This window comes from Notamacropus eugenii, chromosome 1 (assembly GCF_028372415.1).
Source record: "Notamacropus eugenii isolate mMacEug1 chromosome 1, mMacEug1.pri_v2, whole genome shotgun sequence".
In the NCBI taxonomy this organism is placed as follows: Eukaryota; Metazoa; Chordata; class Mammalia; order Diprotodontia; family Macropodidae; genus Notamacropus; species Notamacropus eugenii.
Window position 1 is genome coordinate 304,739,374 of NC_092872.1, and position 23,161 is coordinate 304,762,534.

General features: G+C 37.6%; 1 protein-coding gene across 1 annotated transcript in view; it reads left to right on the top strand.

The window, feature by feature from the left end:
* Positions 1-1,159: 1,159 nt before the first annotated feature.
* The window catches only part of PRKCH (protein kinase C eta), a 278,008-nt gene continuing 256,006 nt past the window's right edge, over positions 1,160-23,161 (top strand). The window contains exon 1 of the mRNA XM_072629398.1: positions 1,160-1,913. Coding sequence (XP_072485499.1) covers positions 1,554-1,913 — 360 coding nt within the window. The 5' untranslated portion in view covers positions 1,160-1,553. The remainder of the gene's footprint in view (positions 1,914-23,161) is intronic.

Genomic DNA, 23,161 nt, shown 5'->3' on the forward strand with positions numbered 1-23,161 from the left:
GGACTAGATGATTTCGAAGATCTCATCCAGCTCTAAATCTACAGTCCCACGATTCTCTTATCTATTGTGTCTGTATGTAGGACTAAGACAGGAAGGAAGGGTGTATTCTCAAGAAGGCTCCTTGCAGTGGCTGGGTGTATCATGTACCACCGGGCAGAGAAAAAGGTTTATTAAGTCATTGCCTTGTCTCCAGAAGAACCAACCTTTCCTGCTTTTCATGGATGAAAAAAAAAACCCAAACAAAACACACACACACACACGCACACACGCACACACACAGCCAAAAAGAAAAAAACCAACCAAACAACAAAAAAAGCCCGCACTAGAGAACACTCCTCTTTGAGGAAATAGCCAGAGACTGTTCCTATCCTTACAACAGCCCTATTTAGGAAAGCCAGATGTAATTACCTGCTGCAGGAAACGCACACAAACAGGATGTGCCAGGGCTGAACCAGAGGATGATACATCCCTATAATGATTAGGGAAAGGAAAAAAAAACCCTCCTCGCCAACCCCGCTGCCAGACTGGAGGCTAGTGGCTCCGGGGCGAGAAGAGAGATGTGCCAGCAGTCCCAAGGAAGGGGGCGTTCCCCGGCACACTGCAAATCCTTGCAGTGCAGCTTCCAAGCTCTTTCGCTCCTCCTTTTTTCCCCTTTGCTCTCCTCCTCCCCTTCGCTCTCCTGGCCTGTGTCACATACGCCTCAGGTGTTTGCTCCGTCTCAGCCTCTTGTCTTTCTTCACCGGAGACTCTAGGCAATTTAGATTTCCCACCTACCACAGCTGGAGCCGCAGCTGCCAGGGGAGGAGAGGTGCCCCGGGAGAGCGCGCTCTCCACTCCCCCCACGCCCCACTCCTCTATCCCCTACAGCCTGGCGCCCGAGCCGCAGGGGTTGGGGCTGCTGCAGCCGCAGCACCCTGCCCCCAGGAGGCTCCGGAAAGCGCAGGAGGCTGCGAAGGGACTCTCGCAACTCGGAGCTCTCGGTGGGAGTCTCACGCCAAGGGCTGCGGCTGCTTCCTGGTTTGAAGAGCGAGGAGGGAGGGAGAGCGCCAGACCGAGGAGGCGGGGGGAAGGAGGAAGAGGAGGGGGGAGGCAGAGGGAGGAAGAAATGCATCGTGCCGGAGTCTAAACCGGACGGGCAGCTCCGGTTCTAGGACGCTCTCGGGGCTCTACGGGAAAAGCACTTCCCCACCTGGGCAAGAGGAGGGGAAACCGGGGCTGAGGGGAAAGCTTCGAGGCGGTGCCACCGCCCTCTCTGGTGCTGCCCGTCTCCTGTGCCCAGGCGGGACGTCCTCGCTGCTATAGCTGGCCAAGGGGCTCCGCCGACTCGGCTCCCCTCCTTTCCATCTTGGGAGGGAGGGGAGGGGAGGGGAGACGTCCTGGGGAAGGGGGAGAATGACTCGGCACCGGCCCACGGGGCACCGGCGCGGCTCTTCTCCAGACCTCCTGCTGCCCCGGCGGCTGCCGCTCCTGCTCCACTGAGCCCAGACGTTCCCTTGCCCCGGCTCTCCCTGACTCCTGAGCCAGCGCGGACCCCCCGGGGCTGGGGTGGCGGCATGTCCGGGACCATGAAGTTCAATGGCTATGTGAGAGTGAGGATCGGCGAGGCTGTGGGGCTGCAGCCCACCCGTTGGTCCTTGAGACACTCCCTTTTCAAGAAGGGCTACCAGCTTCTGGATCCCTACCTGACCGTGAGCGTGGACCAGGTGCGCGTCGGCCAAACGAGCACCAAGCAGAAGACCAACAAGCCCACCTACAACGAGGAGTTCTGCACCAATGTCACTGACGGCGGCCACATGGAGCTGGCGGTCTTCCACGAGACCCCCCTGGGCTATGACCACTTCGTGGCCAACTGTACTTTGCATTTCCAAGAACTGCTGCGCACCGCGGGCGCCTCCGACACCTTTGAGGGTTGGGTAAGTGGCCCTCACCCATCTTACCCCAGCCCCTTCTCCCACCCTCCTTGTCTTTGAGTCTGTGGAAACTAGATCCAAACTTGGATTCCCCGCCTCAGGTGACCATGACACCGATGACACAAACTGGTGGGTTTGTGCCACTACAGGTCTGTTGATATGTGAAGCTTGCTTGGGCATCCACTGTTGAAAAAGCAGACTGGGCTAGCGGAAAGTGGCATCAGGGAAGCTGTTAGAGGCTAGCCTTCGCTGGTGGACAAAGGGCCTCATTTCCTCTTTAAGCGAAGGGTAGAACCCCTGGATAGATGAGAATAAATGACGCTTGATAGCAATTTCTTTGAGCTCGTGGTAGGACAGTCCATAAGGCATTGTTCCTTGTATTTATGAATACATGTTGGCGCACCTGCACAGACATGCATATGTTTAGACATGCACGTGCATTACATATAATGGCCACACACAGTACACTAGATTTGAGATAGCACCTTGCCTGTATATGCATGAACACCTAAGTCTGCACACTTGTGAAATGTTCTTATTGAGCAGTTTTCTAAGTAGGTGGAATTTACAAGTGTATTCTTGTAGTTTCAGTTGGTCCTAACCAGAATGCAGGGAGATTTAAGGTGTTGTATCTATTACTGCTGCCTTGGGCGTGAGGATTTATTGTGAGCAGGAATGCAGTTTGGACAGTCCAAAAGAAATTAGTATCATTGATCTTTGTAGCATTTGCAGCTTTCCAATTGTCTGTGTTTTGCACGAGTTACATTCTCTGTTAGTATTTATTACACAGTAAATACAAAGCGGTTAGGCAAAGTGAAATCAGCTGTGTAAATAAATGGTTTAAGTTATATAGTGAAAAAAAATCTTTGCGACAGGGGTGCTAATCCGTATTGAAGTCACATCCTTTGCTCAGACTGATAGTAGAAAAGGTCCAGTTGATAAAATGTAAATTGCACTGGATTTGGGAGTCAGAAGACCTGAATTCTGTTTGATCATACATGATCAGGTATGATCATAACCAAATCACTTAAGCTTCTAAGCCTCAGTTTCCTTATCTATAGAGACAATAATGGCCCCACTACCTATCTGAGAGTAGTGAGCCAAGTGCTTTGCAAAATAAAATGTTACCTGAAGTGAGCTGCTATTTTTGTTGGTGCCAATGTGGAACTGATGTTTACCATATATCCTTTAGAAATTACCTGACCAAAATCACTGATAGCTGATGAACCAGTTACTCTATTTAAAAAGCAAAATTGCTGTTTACTTACCATAATTTTTGTCTGTTCTAGCACAATGCTGGGCACATAGTAGGCATTTAGTAAATGCTCCCTGCAGGAATCATCAGTTAATGAACATTGAATTGGGACTATAGGCTTGGTGGCATGAGATGCGTTTTTTTTTTTTGTGGTGATAGTTCCAAATAAATGGGTGAGAGTAAGATTTGCAGGCTGGTGGTATCAGGTTGAAAGGGAAGAATGTACTGGAAAAGAGCAAAGGTTAGTAGGCTAGAATACGCTGAAAGAGGTTTCAAAGCCCAAGGTTTGTCTGTACTAGAATTAAAGATAGAAATGTAAAAGTGTCTGGAAATTTTAAAGCATGGAAAAAATTTAAGGGGAAAAAATCATTTCCCTAAATAGGCAGTAAATTCTAGGAAAATTTGAAATATTCAAAGGAACTTTAAAAAATTCATTCTATTTGCTGGTCTGTCACTTTGTTAGATTAAAGAAATATTGCCTAAAATTCGATTATTTCAAGAAATGACCACATTTAAATTATATATAGGTATGCAGAAGATATGTATATGAAACATAGCATATAATATTATACATTAGGTATCATAATATGCATTATATAAAATTACATATATGACAATAGCTTATTTATTACAGCAATTATGAATTTACTAGTTGGACTTATTTAAAAATATTTTCTATTTTTGTTACAAATGTAGTTACTGGGCATCTAGATAAACTTTAAGAAATTTATCATCTCGTTTTTTTGCCAGGTTACCTGAAGCTAACAAAAGTTAAGAACAGACAAAATGATCAGTTACAGTAAAAACAAAGGCTATTATGCTTTTGGGGGCTAGTGTCTCCTATGGTATTGATCAGTGACTGGAAAGCACTCTTTTTCAGAAAAAAAATGACCAAAAAATCAAAACTAATTTAATACAATTTATAACATTCTCATTTTCTCAGTTACGATCAGCAATTTTCTCTTTCTGCACCTTCATTTCTTACCGTCTTTTGTGAACTTCTGAAAATTGAAGTCTTGACCACATGGAGACAAGCTTTCTTTGTCCTTTCTTGTTTTTTTTATTTTTTGTTAGAGCATAGTTTCAAACATTGACCATTTTCTTTCCCAAGCTGTAGGCAGTGGAGGGAATCAGAGTTTATGCCCCACAAAAACATTGTCGCCATGTTGTAGAGTTGTACACATGCTGCCTTGTGATCTCATGTGCCTCCTTGTGATTTCTGGTCCTGCCAGGACCAAATATCTGAACCCTAGTGCCTTTAGAAAAATCAAATCCTAGGAGGGAGTGCTCCTGCTTGTTTTATAACCCAGTCAAATGCAGGAGCAGTGTTATCACTCATATTTCTGCTGCCTTGGGTTCATGAGATGGATAAATTATCTGCTGATAAAAATTCTTCTTCTTAAAAAATCATTTGGTTTTTTTTTTTTTTGCATTCTTATAAGTAGAAATACAGATTGAGTCTCAGAAATATGTACAAGATTGATAGGATGTTGGGTAGGAAGTGTGTAAGAAAAATGTATTCTTAGATGTAAGTAAGGCTTTGAATGCTCATGGAGTTGTAACGTATGACTTCTCTTAGTGGACAGGACTTGTAATGATCTGATATTGTAGATAATTTTCCAGAAAGTTTCAATAAAGGTGCATGATTTTAAGAAAGCATTTTGGGATAGTGAGAGTACAATAGTTTTAAGTAAGCATTTGTTCTTAATGATTTTAATCATCATACAGAAAAAATTTAAAACTATTATAGGGAGGGATTGATTAGAATTATGTTGCTTATGGTCCTTTGATGTATCAGTATCTAGTGAAAAGACTAGATGAGAATTATTTTAATACTCTGAGAGACAACATAATAGAATGGAATGAGCATTGGATTCTATCATGCCATCTCTCACAGAAGGTATCAAATGAACCAGTTCTAGTAGCTGGATATTAATTCTGGCCTTCATCCTTACTTACTGTGTGACCTCAGGCATGTCACTTGACCTAGTTTGGCCTCAGTTTCTTCTTTTGTAAAAGGGGGTGGGAATGAGCAAAATAATCCCTAACATCACTTCTCACTCTAGGTTACTATGAATATGGTGATGAGACTGAGAGGTCTGAGTATAGAAAATTCCGTGTGCAGATGTGAAAAAAATTATAGTCATACAAAGCTCCAGTTTTTAAAACATGTAATATAATTGTTGTTCAATCTTGTCTAACTCTTTGTGACCCCATTTAGAATTTTCTTGGCAAGCCTCCTAGAGTGGTTTGCCATGTCCTTCTTCATCTCATTTTACATATGAGGAACTGAGGCAAACAGGGTTAAGTGATTTACCTAGTCACACAACTAGTAAGTTTCTGAGATTGGATTTGAACTGAGGTCTTCCAGACTCCAGGCCCAGTGCTCTATCCACTTAGCCACCTACTTGTCCAATATATTTGTTTTGGAGTAATAATCTGAGCAGCAGAGGTGACCAGTAAGGAGAAATGGGAATCCAGGAAACCTTACTTAAAATTTGGAGAGCAATGGAAACTAATCAGTAGAATCTGGATCTGATTTTATTTTTTATGTTTTATTACAAAATGAGAGACAAATTTAATAGTGATTAGTAGAAATGTTTAAAGGAAAGTCTAAATTTCCATGGTGGTGTGTACTTATTTGGAAGATGAGCTCTTTGTGTTTTTCTTTTTTATGATTTCCTTTCTAATTCTATAAAATTTGGCCCCATAGGCTAGGGGCAGATGTATTTTGTCATTGGCTGCACACATTATACAGATGAAACCAAGTTCCTACAGTGCAGAGTAGTAGACTTGAATTCAGATAATCTGTGGTCAAGTACTGGCTGTAAGACTTAAGGCAAGTTGATTAGCCTCTTTTTTCCTTGTCTGTAAAACGGGGTTAATCAATATTGCAGTATTGTGGCAATCAATGGAGATAATATATAGAAAAATACTTTGTGTTCAACTATTAGGTAACTATAATCTAAGCTGTTATAGACTCTATCTTTTTTTCATAAGATTATCTCTTTTTGCCCCTCTTGAAAATGAATATGACAATTCTGTGAAGAGGAAAAAATACTGATATTGAATTATTAGCTGAAGTTGAGTCTCAGCTTTGTGGTTTTACGTCTTTGGACCATGGGCAAGTCACAATCTTTTAGCCTCAGTCTCCTCCTGTGTGAAATGGGGATGATAATACTTGTATGACTCTACTTTACAGGCAAGGGTTGTTGTGAGGAAAACATCTCACTGAAAGTGAAATATTATTTGGATAACTATCAGCTATTACTAGGAACATCACTGTTGCTTGCAGGAAGCCAGGGTAAATGTGTGTGTGTAATGGATTGATGCAAATCTATCTCTTCTCTTGGGATCACACCTTCAAAGTGTATTAGTCTTATGGAAATTTTGAAGCCTGTCAGTACTGGAAAAAGTCTTAGTTTTAAAGCATTTGTACAAATGTGGCATAGTGACTACTTCATATGTGGCTTGGTAGAATCCATTTCTGATTTGCAGGAGAAAATAGAATTCAGAAGGTTTCTCTAGATGACTACCACAGTTAATCTTTTGATCATTTGCATAGGATTCATGACCAATCTGAATTTATTCATGCTAATTCTAAATACGTTCAGGAGCATATAAGGAAGTCATAGAACTAATTCTATAATGAAATACTTAAAACAAGATTTTGTCATGTGGAAAGGAAAGAGGAAAACTTCAGCTCGCTCTGGGATCATAGAATAGACTTTTAGGATAGGAGGGGATGCTAGCTTTTGGGAAAGGAGACTGAAAATCAGAGAGATGAATAACTTGAATAACTTGTCCAGTTCACAAAATGAATCCATTTCAGAATCCATTTCAGCTATGTTGTAGTTTTTTAGTAGTAAATTAAATATTTTAACCAGAATTTCTTGCAAAGCCAATTTACTGAAAATTCAAATGCCTAATTTTTATTGGAAAAACATTTTATTAACTTGTCAGTTTTATCAGTTTGAATTTTAAGATGCAACTTTAAGCACTCTTTATAATGAAGAAGATGAAACCCTTTTAGAGCTGCCTCCTCTTAGTCTGGATCTATACTAGTCAATTAATGAACTTGGCCTTTGGAGTTGTTTGTTTAGTTTTTTAAAAAAAATGAGAAAGGATGATGTCTTAATAAGGGCCATCACCCCAAATTTCACTTGTTAGGGGTGGGGATGAATTAAGTCATTACTTTGTGATTTGTAGAGCTTTCATGTTAATACTTATATTATTTCTGCAGTAAATTCTTAGTGTGATGTAGGTCACACACATCCTTGTATATTTCTTAACATGAATATACTTCTTGTATTTTAGTTTGTAAGTTATTTCCCTGTTAGCTGTGTCATAAGGAGGAACTGGATATTACATTGCTTGTTTATACCAGGGGACCCTTCCCTCTGGCATAGTAATTAATGTCAGAGTTCTGATGTGTCTGTAGTTACCAATCTATATCCACCCTAGGTGATGACCAAATGATGACAAGATTCTATAAATCACCAACAGGACAGACATTTTAATTAAATGGATGATCAATTTTAGCAGTCCAGGATATTGTAGTGTTTGTTTATTTTAATGCTGTTCTCAAGGATTGTGTGAGACTAGACATTTTTGGTGAGATATAATACTGTCAGAAGGGAAATTTATCAATATTACTATGGTATTGTGTTTCTGTGCCTACTATATATTTCAGCAGTAATTGCTAAGGCACACAAAATTCCAAAATCAGAAATGCCTCTAACATGTGAATACACTAGCAGTGTTGTTTATATACCTACCTTTTCCACCAGAAATTCTCCTTAGCTTTACTGTTGTGGACCTAGGCTTGAATCTTGACTTTGTCACTTTCTTCCTACCTGTGGGACTTTGGGCAAGTTGCTTCTTTGGACCTCAGTTTCCTCATCGGTAAAATGAGAAGGGTGGGATGGGGGTAGGATAGGGTGGATAAGCTAGAAAGTTCCCTTCCAGCTTTCCATCTATGTTTCTGTAGTCCTTTAGTGACCTTTGGCCTTATCTCACCCCTTTGGTATTATGGAGAAAATATGGGTAGTGGCATAAATATTACCAGACTGCTAGCAAAAAAATCCCTCACTCTGTTCCTGTTGTAGAGTAGGACAGAACAGCATCATTGCTGATAGAGCAGTTTCATTCTCACCTTAATCAAATGCCATTTAGTGAATGCCAGGATGTACAGGATTCTATGGTAGAAACCATAAAAGGATAATTGCAATCATTGCTTCTGCCCTCTAGACCTGGTACTCTGCCCACCTGAAATAAAAACCTCTTTATTGTCTCCATTTTCACATGATAGATGATTTGGTCCTGATTGGCTTGTTCTCACTGGAGCTGAAGCCCAGGAGGTAGGGAATGAAGCCCAGGAGGTAGGGAATTAATCCCCCGTAGAACACACAGTTCTTGTGGGGTACTGGTACTAAGTTCAAGGGGCCAGAGGCAAGGTCATACAAAACAGGGAAGGATTTCAGTTATATACGCATTGAGCAAAAGGGAAAGAGGTAGGACGTGTTCTCAAACAACCAGGAGTTACCACACAGAATAGAGGGAATGAATCTGAGGACTATGTGAAGGTCAGAGAAAACCAGTTACTAGGCAGATCAATGGACCACTTTAAGAGAGAGTTGACACAATTTGTCATGCTCAATGAGCTGAGCAGGGTTTTGCACTTTTAAGTGGGGGATGTGAGAGGGTAGCAACCGAATGTTCAATATTGGGCTAGTTTAAACCAGACTGCATCAGATTTTTCAATCTTGTGCATTTGAATTTCATGTCTTAAAACTTTTATTTTTTTATTTAAAAATTTTCAAGCAACCTCCAGATTAATTGGGGTGATGGAGTGAATTTAGTAATTTCAGGTATATGTTGTAGATTGAGGTAATATTTTCTTCATATTGTTTGTCCACAGATCATCAGAAATGAATATGATTTTATCAATGGAAATGACCCTAAAGAAGAGAATCTTATACTTTGTCTTCCTTGCAGTTGCCAAAAGACCCCTTGGCCCTTCCTTCTGTCTTTCATTTGATTGCTTCTATGTGTATTGTTTCCCACTATTTGAATGTGGTCCTTGAGAGCAGGGACTGTCTCAACTTTGTATTTGTATCCCTAGCACTTTGCACATAGTAATAAATTAATAAATCCTTTTTCATTCATCTATCACTTCATCCATCCACCCATCCATCCACACTATCTGTTTTGGAATTGTTAGCAATTTAGTTGTGTTCTTGTGCCAAAGACATTCATGTCAGTATTTATCCTCGATGAAAAGGATACTGGACTTTTTATAAACTTAGCTATTACATAAAGCATACAGATTTATTTTTCTGTTACAAGTCAGGTACCCATAAGAATTGGATTTTGCAGCAAAATTAAGATGAACCAAGGTCTAACATGCCTTAGATCTTGCCACTATGCAAAAACCTTTTGAAGATGTATAGCTGTTTATTTTTTCTCTTGACATATTCAGTAAGTGGTAGATTTTGCACATGTCCATTTTCTAGATTATTTACCATGGTTTGAAATCCTTGGATATAAAAATTCTTGTTTTGTGACAGAATTAAGCGGTACCTGGGCTAGGGAAAATCAGACAGCCAACACGAAGTTGCCGAGAATCACAACACACCACACGCTGAGCTAGCTCATGGAATAGAGGAGGGGGTGTCACAGCAGGTCAGGAAGCAGTGTGCCCCCTGGGCACAGATGGCTGCCGACCTTGGTTCCCATGCAAAAAGTCTTTAAAGCCCCATGGGTGGGTGGGCCAAATGAGAGATTGAGAAGGAAAAGTCCCAGAAAAAGGGGACCAGGAGTGGATGTCTTCCCCCTGTAATCCCTCCAGGCTGCCAAGCAGAAAGGAGACTCTTCTGGTAGAAGAAGCCTAATTGAGCGCTGGAATCCCAATAATGCTTCTAGTTCCAGTGAGTTGTACCACATTAGGTTACTTTAACAGAGGATGCTAGGGAAGACATTAATTTCATAATGCTGTGAGTGCTTTAACCTATATTCTGAGGGAAGACGCCAAAGACTGCAGAGGACATTTTTATTTGCTTAAACTAGAGTGACCCTAAATAGGGATGGATAGTTTGGGGAAGATGAATGAGGTACTAATCAAAAGAAAAGTGTTCAGACAGATTTATGGGCTCATGCTATAGCTTACAGTTACACAAGATTTAAGTTTATAAACTGCTCTGGTACATTGTCTCATTTTATTCTCAAGCAGGTACCTCATACAAATATCCTTCTGACTGATGAGAAGTTAAGTGATTTTCCCAAGGTCAAAAAGCTAAGTAAGTTCTTTGAAAGCTGGTTTCCAGTTTTCTCTAATTCCAAATCCAGTATTTTCTCCACTGTCACATTTTGTTGCTGTTGTCCAAGTATTTTTTTAAAACCTTCAAAAATAGCTCTGAGGTTTACAATAGATCATAAGATTTTGTTAAAAGTTAACTACGACTTTTAGTATCCTTGTGCCTCAGTTAGGAGAGACGTGGTTCAAATCATACTCTCTGAGTGACCATAAACAAGTCACTTAAGTTTTTGAGGATCAGTTTCCTCATATGTAAATGTTGATAGTAATGCTTGTGTTAACCAATGTGTTTATGAGACTCAAATGTGATCAGGTATGCAAATTGCTTTGCAGCCCTTTAAAGCATATGAAAATGTCAACTGTAAGGGAGGTCCCAAAAGTCTTAGTGCAGTTATAGGGTTTGGGGGCACCCTGCATTGGTTACTTTGCACAGCTGTCTGCCATGTCTGAAATGTACTTTCTTCTTACCTCTGTTTCTTAGAGTACCTAGTTCCAACCCAGCTCAAACCACTTCCTCATGAGGCCTTTCAGATACTCCTCCCCTTCAGCTTTTTATCTCCTCCCTCCCTCCAAATTTACCTTGTACTTATCTCGTGTTATTTATTTATGTATATTTGATTGAGATCCTAGGTCTAGACTTGAATAAAACTCCTGAGACTGTCTAATCACTCCATTTTACATATGTGTAAACTAAGAAAGGCCCATGGAGATTTATTGATTTATCTGTAGTCACCTAAGTAGTAAATGTTAGACAAGAAAGAATGTGCATCCTCTGTCTGCAGAGTCAATAGTTTACCTCAGTACCTCCTATGGAACATAAGTTACTTGAGGGCAAGGACTATGTAATTTTATCTTTGTAAACTCAGAGCCTTGCATAGTTTCTGGGGGCATAAGAGATGCTTAATATTTTTTGATTATTATAAAAGATCTTTTTCCTGTGTCATTTTCCCTCCCAAGGAATAAACAGTTCCCACCGAAGTAGGTATTAATGATGGAAATATCTGATTGATTTGCATTTTAACAGGGGGCTTCTCAGAATAATGTTATATATGTTAGGCAATCTATTAGGTCTTCTTGGGAGATGTTTTTAGGCTGGGGGCAAATTGTAGTAGACTTTAATTTCATACCAATTGGGAACATTTATTCTCTTCTCTTTGGTACAGTGTTTTGACACTTAGAAGATCTTTCAAGACTTATTCCAAGTTTTAGGACTTTGGAATTATACTTACAAAAATCTTTGAGCTCATACCTATGTAATGAAAAAATTTATTTTGTCAAGAGGATAAAATTCAGATTGTCATCTTTTTCGTTGAACAGACCTGTGTCTCTTCTTTGCAAATAATATTTGCACTAAGATAAAATTATTGATAGAGCAAAAAAGCTTTTGTAAAACTGAAATAAAAGTGATGGTTAAAAGAATGGATAGCAGCAGCTAGGAGGCACAGAACTTAGTGTATAGAGCACCAGCTCTGGAGTCAGAAGACTCCAAGTTCGAATGCAACCTCAGACATTTCCTAGCTATGTGACCTTGAGCAAGTCACTTGACTTCTGCTTGTTTCAGTTTCTTCATCTGTAAAAATGGTGATAATAATAACTACTGACTAATAAGGATAAACTATGATATTTGTAAAGTGCTTTGTAAACCTTAATGCACTATATAAATGTTAGCCATTATTTATTATTAATCTCACTATATATTTTTTATGGAGAAGAAAATGACAAACCACTCTAGTATCTTTGCCAAGAAAACTCCATGGTTGAAAATGACTAAACAACAACAAAAAGCATTTTTTTAGATTTACAAAAGGATTTATTCACATTCTTTTCAAACAACAAATTCTCTCCCCAAGAATATTTAAAATATAAATAATTTTAAAACACTGATTAACTTGTCAGACACAAATGATTTGAGATATCTTGCATTTTGAATCACCTTGCTATGTTATTTCTCCTTTCCATTATTTTGGATAATTCAGAATTTGACGCTTTCTTGAATATGCCATTCTAGTTTTAAGTAACCTTTACTTAATTGCTTTAGAATTCTAAATGTGTATCCAGTTTGTCTCAGTAATGCTAAGTGACATTTATTGAACTTCCATTAGAGTATGAAAAATACCAAATATGGCATTAGGAGTTAGAAGCAAAGATTTCCCGATGTTAGATTATAAGATAGACACTTTCCTTTCTTGTTTTAGTTCTTCCTTTTCTTACCGTTCTAATGTCTAGCTTGTATATAAGTGACTAGACTATCCAGCAATAGGTACCTCTTAGTTATTGCTGGAAGAGAGAATTATTTTCTCCATGTGAGCAAGTGCAATTTAAAGTAGAGGAGAGTTATCTTGTCTACCTGGGCATTTGTTTTTAGGCATAAGTAGAGTGTCGGAAGAGATAATGAGAGAACTATTACAGACATAGAAAAGATATAAAGTGATGTAAGGGGATAATTGTTTTCAGATGTTGAAATACCAGTTTAAAAAAAATATTCAGAGTAAATAGATATAGAAGGTTTGGTGGTAGTAAGTGATGAAATGGCAAATAAGCAAAGATTTTAGCTGCATAATTTAATGGTTAGTTGACTTATTGGATGCTTTGAAAAATTGAAATGAATATTGTTGTTGAGGAAATTACAGGATCAAAAGATTTAGAACTGATGGAACCTAGTGATTATCTTGTCCAACCCTTGTAATTTTACAGGTAAGAAAAAAGAAGAGACATAGAGAAGTTAATTGACTTGTCCAAGGTCAAGCAGGTAGCAAATAGGTACCTAGAATTTGAACCCAGGTTTTCTGACTAAGTTAAATGCCCGTTTTTCTTCACCACTTATTTATTTTAATGAATACTGTAGTGTTTAAGAGAGACTGATATAAAGAATTCTTCTCCCTGTCTCTTGACAGGGAGGAGAATTCTTTATAATAGAATGGAGATAATCCACTCTCCTCCCTCCCCCATTAGGGGAGGGAATTTTGGATTAAAATGATCAAATCCCAAGAGTTTAAATAATGGTTCAATGTCTCCCCCCCAATTAGGGGAGGAAATTTTGATTAAAAATGATCAAACTCCAAGAGAATTAATGGTCCAATGTCAACTTAGTTTTCCAGAGATCTGTCCTTACCTCTGTGCTGTTTAACACTTTTATCAGTGACATGGATAAAGCCACAGATAGCATATTTGTCAGATTTGCTGATGACAAAAAGCTGAGTAGGATAGTTAATGTGACAGATAACAGACTTGATCCCAGAAGATCTCTACTGGATGGATGATTGATCTGAACTTAATATGATTAAATTGAATAAGAACAAATGTAAAGGAATGCATCTAGGGATAGGGGAGTAGCATAGCCAGTTTTAAGAGTACAAGATGTAAGAAGTATGACTAGACAGCACTTCCTATGAAAAAAACCTGGGGTTTTTTGCATGCGCTGAAAGCTCACTATGATTCAAGAGTGTGATAAGGTAGTTTTTTTTTTTTAAAGAAAGAGAGCTATTATGATATTAGGTTGTATTGGTAACAACAAAAACTTGATACTAAATTTAAGAAGGATATTGCTAAACTGGAGAGTGTCCAAAGATGGGCAACAAAGAGGGAGAAGATGCTTAATACCTGTTAAAGTAGATGGCACCTAAAGGAACTTTGAGAAGAGGACCTTGGGAAGACATAATAGTTATCTTCAAGTGTTTAAAAGACTACAGTGTGGAAGAGGGATGAGACTTCATGACTGTTCTCCAGAGAACTGAAGTAGATAGAATAATCGCAGAGTTAGACTCAATGCAAAGAAACTGCTAAAATGGAGCAGTATCTAAACATGAACTATTGATGGTAGGAGGTAGTATCTCCTTCCTTGAAGTCAGCTGAATGACTACTTCTTGGGACTGGTTGTAGGCAGTATTATTTTGCACTAAATTAGTAGTCTCCAGGGTCCCTTCCATCTCCAGGATTTTACTCTTTCCAGCAGTAGGGTGGGTTTTATTTTATGGTGGCTAAAGGGGAAAAAAACCCTAGAATTGTGAGAAAATAATTTGGGCTCATGAATTTACAAGTACTTTAACTTTTAGTTTGATTTAAAGAAAACTTGAGGTTTTCCTATACAAAATGTCCCAAAAGTCTTACAAGTTCTTTGTTAGGAAGTACTAATTTCACTTTTAGTTGTGCAAGTAAGATGTCAAGATTTGAGTTTTCATTTTTTTTGTTATTCTCAACATGACAAACATCAGCAAATGCAAATATTTGCATATATATATTTCCATATAAAAGAATAGAATATTGTTTATGAAACTGTGACACTGTACAGTTTTTCTTCTAATAGTATGTGACAAGTATAGCATGTTAATGTCAAAACTGAACTTCTTTCTGTTGGATCTTAAAATTTTTTCTTCATTTGTTCTTTTTTTTTTGATTGGCATTACTATTCCCATTCCCCCAACTCCAACCTGTTCCAAGCCCTCAATCAAAGACACACATTGGTCATATCTGAAAAGATCTGAAAAATTCTGTCTCTTTATCAAGAACTGGGAAGCATGCTTTGCTATTATTAATCTTCTGGAATTATGGTTAGTTATTGAGTTGATCAGCATTCTTAAGTCTTTCAAATTGTTTTGGTTTACAACATTGTAGTCATTGTAGAGGTTGCTTTCCTTCTCATTTCACTCAACATCAATTCATAAAATTCATCCTGTTGTTTCTTATGGCACAATGTTACTCCATTATATTCATATACAATGATGTGCCCAGCCTTTCCCCAATTAATGGGTGCCTCCAAAATTTCCAGTTCTTTGTTACAACAAAAGGTGCTGTTATGAATATTTTTGTATGTGTGCGTCCATTTGCTCTTTAAAACAAACTCTTTGAAATAGATTCCTTATATAGTTGTGATGTTTAGAGATTAGTTCCAAATTGCTTTACAAAATGGCTCAAACCTTACCATACCTTTGCCAATAGAAAATTACTGTCTATTGTTTTCCTTTTTTTGTTGTCTTTGCTAATCTGATGAGTATAAGGTGAGACCTTAGTATTTTTTAAAATTTGAATTTCATATTTGTATTCTTTGACCATTTATCTTTTTCAGGAATGACTCTTGTTCTTATTTCTTTGAATCAATCAGCAAGCCTTTATTTAAATACCCACTGTTAGGTACAGTTAGGCACTGAGGATACAAGTACAAAGAAGCAGAAATTCCCTGCTTTCAGTGAGCTTACATTCTAATGGGGGAGTTAAGTACATATAAAGTGATATACAGCATAAATATAAAGTGAATAAATACAAATATATACAAAGCAGGGATTGGCTTTGTTTTTTTGTTTGTTTGTTTGTTTTTTTTTTTTTTTTTTGGCCTTTCTTTGCATCCCCAGAGCTTAGCTTGGTGTTTGGCACATGGTAAACTCTTAATGAATGCTTATTAATTTACTGCTTAACAAAGTAGTTTGAGTGGGAGGGCACTAGCAAGGTGATCAGGAAAAGTTTCATGCAGAAGGTATGCTTGAGCTGAATCTCAAAGGAAGGGAGAAACTCTGTGAGGTGAAAGTAGAGAGAAAGTGTATTCTAGGATATGGGGGATATGGCCAGTTCAAAGGTATGGAAGCAGAAGATGTGTGAGGAACAGAGAGAAAGCTACTTTAACTGAGTGGGGAAGAGCCTGTTCAATGAGGCTGGAAGGGAGGTTTGGGGACAGGTTGTTTAGGGCTTTAAAATTTGAATCAATCCCATACATCTTTTGTATAAACTATAATCAGAGAGAATTGCTACAAAACAGGATTTCCTGGTGAACTGTTTTCTTTTTAATCTTACCTTGATTTAGGTTGTACAAAAGCTTTTCAATCTGATAAACCCAAAATTGTTTATCTTTTTTGATTTTCTCTATCCCTTGTTTGGTCAAGACCTCTTCTATCCATAGTTGTCAAAGATATTTCCTTCCCTCTTCCTCTAATTTGTTTAATATGTGACCTGTTGTGGTATATTGTGTGAGATGTTGGTCTAAACCTAGCTTCTGCCAAGAGTAGTTTTGCCAGCAGCTTTCATCAAATAGTGAGTCTTTACCCCATTAGTTGAGATTTGGGGTTTATTAAACATTGTGCTTCTGTGTTCGTTTGCTTCTGGATCTTGTGTGAACTTAATCTATTCTACTTATTAGTTTGGTTTTTTAAGTTAGTACCAAATAGTTTTCAAAGATAATTGCAATGTAGTTTGAGATTTGCTAAGGCTAGACCCCCTTCCCGATTTTTTCCTTGTTTCCGTTGAGGTTTTGAATCTTCTGTTCGTACAAATGAATTTTATTAATTTTAACATCTACAAAATAATCCTTTGGTAGTTTGGTATGGCACTGAATAAAGTAATTTTTTGTAATTTCTATATTATTGACATAGTACAAAGATAAGCAATTAATATCTCTCCATTAGATGTTGTCTCCATTTCCATAAGGAATCTTGTGTATTTTTGTTTCTAAGATTAATGTTTGTATTTTGGTTGGCAGACTCCTAAATTTTTGTGCATTGTTTATTATTTGAATGGAATTTCTCTTTCTGCTGTTTTGTTGCTAATATACAGAAAGGCTGGCTGTGGTTTGATTGATTTTCTTGCTATTTTGCTGAAGTTATTGTTTCATTTAGTCTTTTGAAGCTTTGGTGTTATCTTTGATTCTCAGAGTTTTTTACGTTTCTTAACTAATCCGTTAACAGATGTTGGGATTGGTTTTTTTGTTTGTTAGTTTTTCTGGTGTGCATTTTTTAGGGGGAAAAGGATCAAGTCATTTTGTTTTTACCTCTACAACATCTTTCATCTATCCCCTTCCATCTACCTCCACTTCCACTACTCACCACCCTCCTACAGATCATCATAGTGCCTGCGCTATTTCAGTAGCCTTTTAAAAGGGATCTGCAACTTCACTCTTGCCTTCAATCACTCCATACCTCACATAACTGTCAGGCTGATTTTATTTTGCAAAGATCTGATTACAGAATCATACAATCACAGAGCTGGACAGGACCTCAGAAGCCTTTTGTTCTGACCAAGAACTCTCTCTGCAACATCACTTAGGTAACATACCACCTCTTTCTGCTAATGGAAAGCTCTGATTTTTGAGTTTTTCCTTACATCATGTCTAAATTCACTTTTTGAAATGTCCATCCATTGTTCCTACTTCTTTAACATGACTGCCCTTCAAATATTTTAAGACTTTTCATGTTTCCATGACTTGTAAGTTGTCTTTTTCTTACAAGGTTAAACACTCTCAATTTTTTACATGGCTTGTTTTCTTGTCTTTTTATTATCTTGGACTCTGCCTTCAGATTGTGTCTGACACAATCTATGTCTTGCCTGAAATGGGAGACCTGGAAATTCATGCAATTATTAATATGAAGTACAGATGTATTTCACCAGGTTGGAATATGGCACAATTATTATCATTATTATTTCTGTCAGTCTGGTTATTATAGTTCAATGTAGTCTTAACTATCATTAACTTTTAAAAAATGATAGGTTTTGTTTAACATCCCCTTTATTTCAGAATATATCCCTTCCTCTTCCTTACCCATTGAGATCTCCCTTGTAACAAAAAATAAAAAACAAAGGTGGGAGAAGGGAGGAGTCTAACAAAACTAACGCATTAGCTGAGTCTGACTATTTATGCAGTGTTCCACAGTAAAAAAAAACCCAGTTTTACAAAGAATGGAGAGAGGAGGTACATTTTTCTCAGATCTTCAGGACTAAGCTTCTTGGTCATTATAATTATACAGTATTGAGTTTTGGCTTCTTGTTTTTTTTTTTTTCCATTTCCATTGTGATCATTGTGTATGTTCTTTTTCCTGGTTCTGCTTATTTTAATCTGCATCAATTCATATAGTACTTGCCATTATTTTATGTCATTTTATTTTTTATATCACCTCATGCCATTGATTCTTTTATTCCAGATCTTTTTCAAATGAACCATTGTCCAGCTTTGCCTCTTCTGTCTTCTGCTTTTGAAACTGATTTTTGTTAATGCAATTAAGTTTCACATTCTTTGATTCAGTCTATTATCTCAGACTGCTGAAATATTTTTTTGGCTAGGATCCTCACTTGGCCATCTGAACCGTTAAGTAGCCCTACTGGCTTAGTGTCATTTACAAATTTGACAACCACATTTCTTAATGTGACTTCATCAAAATCACTGCTAAAAAGGTAAAAATATAGCTGTGTTATTTCTCTCCCTAACTAGCAAAATAGAAGCTCTTAATCCTGGCATTTAATACCATCCACAATTTGGTACCACCCAACCCTTCCATTCTTAAATTATTTCTGTTTCTATCAATACCTCTGAATCAATCTGGACTACTAAACTAAACATATGTTCATTTTCTTAGCTCCATCAGTGACTGTTTGTATCTTGCCCCATGACTGGAAATCTTTCTTTTCTTCCTTCCTCACCCAACACATCTATGGAATTCCAATGGATCTTCTAAAACCTTACTCAGAATCCACCTCCTTGGAAGTCTTTCCTGATTCATTTTCTTCCCACTCTTTCCAAGTAAAATCAATAATAGCTTTGATCCCTTCTTTAGTGTTAACATAATACTTTACTTCTATTTATTTGAGCTTATTATCATGTATTGTTTTATGTTATAGCTATTTGTGGATGTGTTGTCTATAATATTGTCTCACCCCCCTCCAAAAAAAAAAAAACAAACCAAACAAAATTTTTTAAAAAATCCTTGTAAGCTTTCTGGAAGAGATCCTATCAAAACTTTGTGTCATTCATACATAGCACCGGCTCAGCATATATTAGATGTTTAATAAATTACTGTGTAATTGAATAGAATAAACACTAGTTTCAGCTGTTTAAAATGGACTTGTTAGAAAGTTGAATATTCGAAACATATGTTGTATCTGGTGCCAGGAGTCAGTAAGACATGAATTCAAATCCAACCTTAGATACTGGTTATGTGACCCTGGGCAAATCATATAACCTTTGTCTGCCAGTTTCCTCAACCATAAAATAGGGATCATAATGGTAACTACCTCTCAATATTGTTGTGAGGATCAGAGATAATATTTGTTTAAAAAAAACAGCACTCAGTATAGCACCTGATACATAGTAGATGCTATATAAATGCCTTCTGTCCTCTTCTCCTTTTTCAAATTTTATAGAATGATATTATTTTTCTTTCTTTCTTTATTGCACCCAGTATTTGTGTAGTGGTGGTATTGATTTGTTTGGAACCTGTATGTAAAGAGGACCCAGAATGAATGAAAATTTTCCTGCATGATTCTGGCTTCCATTGTTTCCAGGTATGAAATCTAATCCAAGATTCCAAGAAGAAACACTCTTAGCTGTAATTAAGTGTTATTGTAATTATTCATGAACCTGACTCATTGCTTAGAAACTACTAATCCCAGGCCTTTAGTAACAATCTCAGGAGAGAACTGTATCTGTTCAAATGTTTTTGGCTTTTGTCTCACAAGATGAGCTTAATTCTGAAGTCCTCTAAATAAACAGAATAAATGTTTGTTCACAAAAGAGTTTTTAAAACAGCAAACACTGAGAAGCATGAAATATGTCTGTCACATGAAATGCCAAGAATATAGGGCGCCATTATCTTCAGTGTTCTCTTGGCGAGGAGAAAAAGTTATGATCTTGACAACTTAAATTTAACATTTATAAATCAATGCACAGCATTGTTTAGAAGGCCCAGCTGTGACTATAAAGTTAGACTTATTTTTCTTCTTTGCTACTTTTTATCATTAAAAACAATTTCACTTGCATTCTCCTGCAACATAAATTAGCCACTCCGGAGTTGGTATAAAAACACAAAGTGTTACATTTATAATGTTTTTTAACCTTGTTTTTATAAATGGTACTACAATTCAGTATTAGAAAGAGTATCCTTATATAGGATATTTGTGAAAAATAAGGATGATGCTTCTGGAAAATCATATCCACTATGACATGGAATTGCTTCTCACTGATATTTTTGAAATTAAGATTATTGGCTTCATTTCTTTCCTAGCTCAACTTTTGTTTCAAAAGGCCTAAGTAACAGGTTCCTTCCGGATGGTATGAAAGATATGAACTGGAAGAGTGGAAAAAGAAAAGAACTGGAATCACTGAGTAGGAAGTGATCTTAGATATCCTTATTCTAGGGATTGCTAACCTGGAGACTGTGAACTTGTTTAAAAAATTTTTTATAATTGTATTTCAATATAATTGGTTTCTTTTTTACCCCTGTGTATTTGCTTTATACATTTAAAAACCTTATTTTGATGGAGGGTTAATAGGCTTTACCAGACTGCCAGTGGAGTCCAGGCTACAAAATAAGGCTAAGAATCCTTAAATTAGTCCAGCCCCTTCATTTGACAGAATAGGAAACTGAGGCCCAGAGAGGTTAAGGGATTTAATCTGTCTCTGGAATGCACTCCCTACTAATCTTACCTTTATAGAATCGCTTACTTTTTAACCACCTTACTGTATAAGTCTTCAACAAGCATTTGTTAAGTACCTATTGTGTGCCAGGCATGGTGCTGAGTGCCAACCTACTACTTCTTTCCCTCCCTAACTACCTTAAATTTATTTTGCACATAACCTCCATATACACACACATATACATATGTATATATGTATATATGATGTACATGTATATGTATTGTTCCCTACTGATTGGAAGCTCTTTGAGAGCAAGGATTATTTCCAGTGTTTGTTTTTTTTTAACTTCTACCAAGGTGCTGTTAAACTATATATTGATTGTTCAGGCTTACACAGCTAGCCAATATGGATCCAGGTCTCTTGATGTTTTTAAACACTTTTCTTTCTTGTAGACCAAACTAATTCTTAATTAAGCAGGTATATTCAGATTAATTGAACAGGGAAAATAACTCATGTCATCCTACTCTCTTTAATTCTGTTCTCTTTCCTAAAAAGCCCATTACATAAATTTTGAGAGACTGCTGGATTAGGCAATTGGTTTCTGAAAGTATAATAGTCTGTGTGGCAGCCTGACTTATCTGTAGTTGAAAATGTGCTCTTAGAGAGAAAGGCACTTAGTGGCAGTCAGCTATCCAGCCTAACTCTCTGAATTTGTCAGACTTATTTGCAAATGTTAGGTCCTTTTCAGCCTGGACTGGTACTGGAAGTTTATGAAGAAGGTGGGACAGCTTTATTCATTCTTTAGGATATAATAAAATCAGCCTAATTTATTTAACTTTAAGAACTAACCTAAACTTGTCTTTTGTATATAAATTTATAGCTCATTGAAGAAACCTAAATAAAAAGATTAAATCTGAAGATCATACCCTTATTGATAGCATATAACATGGAAAGATGCTGTATGTATGTATTATAGGTATGAAATTACAGTATTTAAGAATCATCCTCTGTGTGTGTATATGTGTGTGTATGTGTGTGTGTTCTCATAACTTTTTAACCAGACGTCTCAGCGTTTCCACAGGAACTGTGCTCTCTACAACTGATGCTGTTGTGGCGGTACTGCCAAAACCACAGTGTCCTGACATGGCCAGGGGGTGCAGGAGCATGTGCTAGTCTTTGTTGAACATGCAACAGATCTTTCCATCTTTTGATCATAAATTTTCCAGCATGTTCAAAGTCCTTTAAAGCACTTTCCAACCACAGTTAATGATAACTGCATGAATAGAGATTATAAGCCTGTTGAGGGTAAGGACTGTCTTTTGCCTCTCTTTGTATTGCCAGTGCTTAGCACAGTGCTTAACTGTAGTCAGTGCACTAAATAATTATCCGTTCTCTCTAAGTTGCATAAAGGTTGCCCATCTGCGTTGGTGGAGTCTGGTTGTTGTTGTTTTCTTGACTTTGTTTTTTGTTGTCTTTTTAGTTTCTTGTTATCTAGCCCAGACTAAAAGTGGAGAGGCTACTCATGGGCCAGATCCTACTACTGATTGGCATAGGAGCTTTGACCTGCTCCATTTCTTATCTCTGTCAGTATGCTCCTCCTAGATAGTCTTGCATCTGGGGCTTACGCTCTTTGTTCCAGACATCGTAAATGAGGAACTCAGCTAGCAACTTCCAAGTCCAAATGATCCACCAGCTTCAGCCTTCCCAGCAGCAGGCAGGGATTATCATGCTTGACTTAGGTCTTGATCACAAAAGTCATTCATTGAATAACCTGGTTCTTAAAGGCTTTTCATAAATGTTCATTGTCTACCAGTGATCATTAGCATAGGAAAAGTTGATGATTTTACTAAGATTATAAGTTTTTTTTCTGTTTGAGAGGAAAATAGTAAAATATTCTGACCAATTTAGAGGAGACATTGGAGTAGGAGACAGAAGACTTGTATTTTTTTTTGTAGTCATTCTGGGTCAAGTGACTTTCCCAGGGTTGTCCAACTAAGAGAATGAATTTGAACTCCAGTTCTCCTGACTTCAGGACCAGCGTCCTATCCACTGTGTCACCTGACCTGCCCCAAGACTTGAATTTTAATTTTTGCTCTATCTTGTTTTATGCAAGTATTTATACTCACTTCTTGGGACTTGACTTCCTTCTCTTTAAAATGAAGAAGTTGGTCTGATTTACCTCTTATGATCCTTGCCAGCCTAGGAGTATATGATTTTGCCTAATTTTTCAAATTTTATTCAAGACTTTTACTTCTAGCAAGTCAGTTTGAAGGACTATCACTTGCAAAGAGGTAAATTAGGCTTAATGTTGAATTCAGAAACTAGGGAAAACTTCTTAACAACTATCTCAGAGT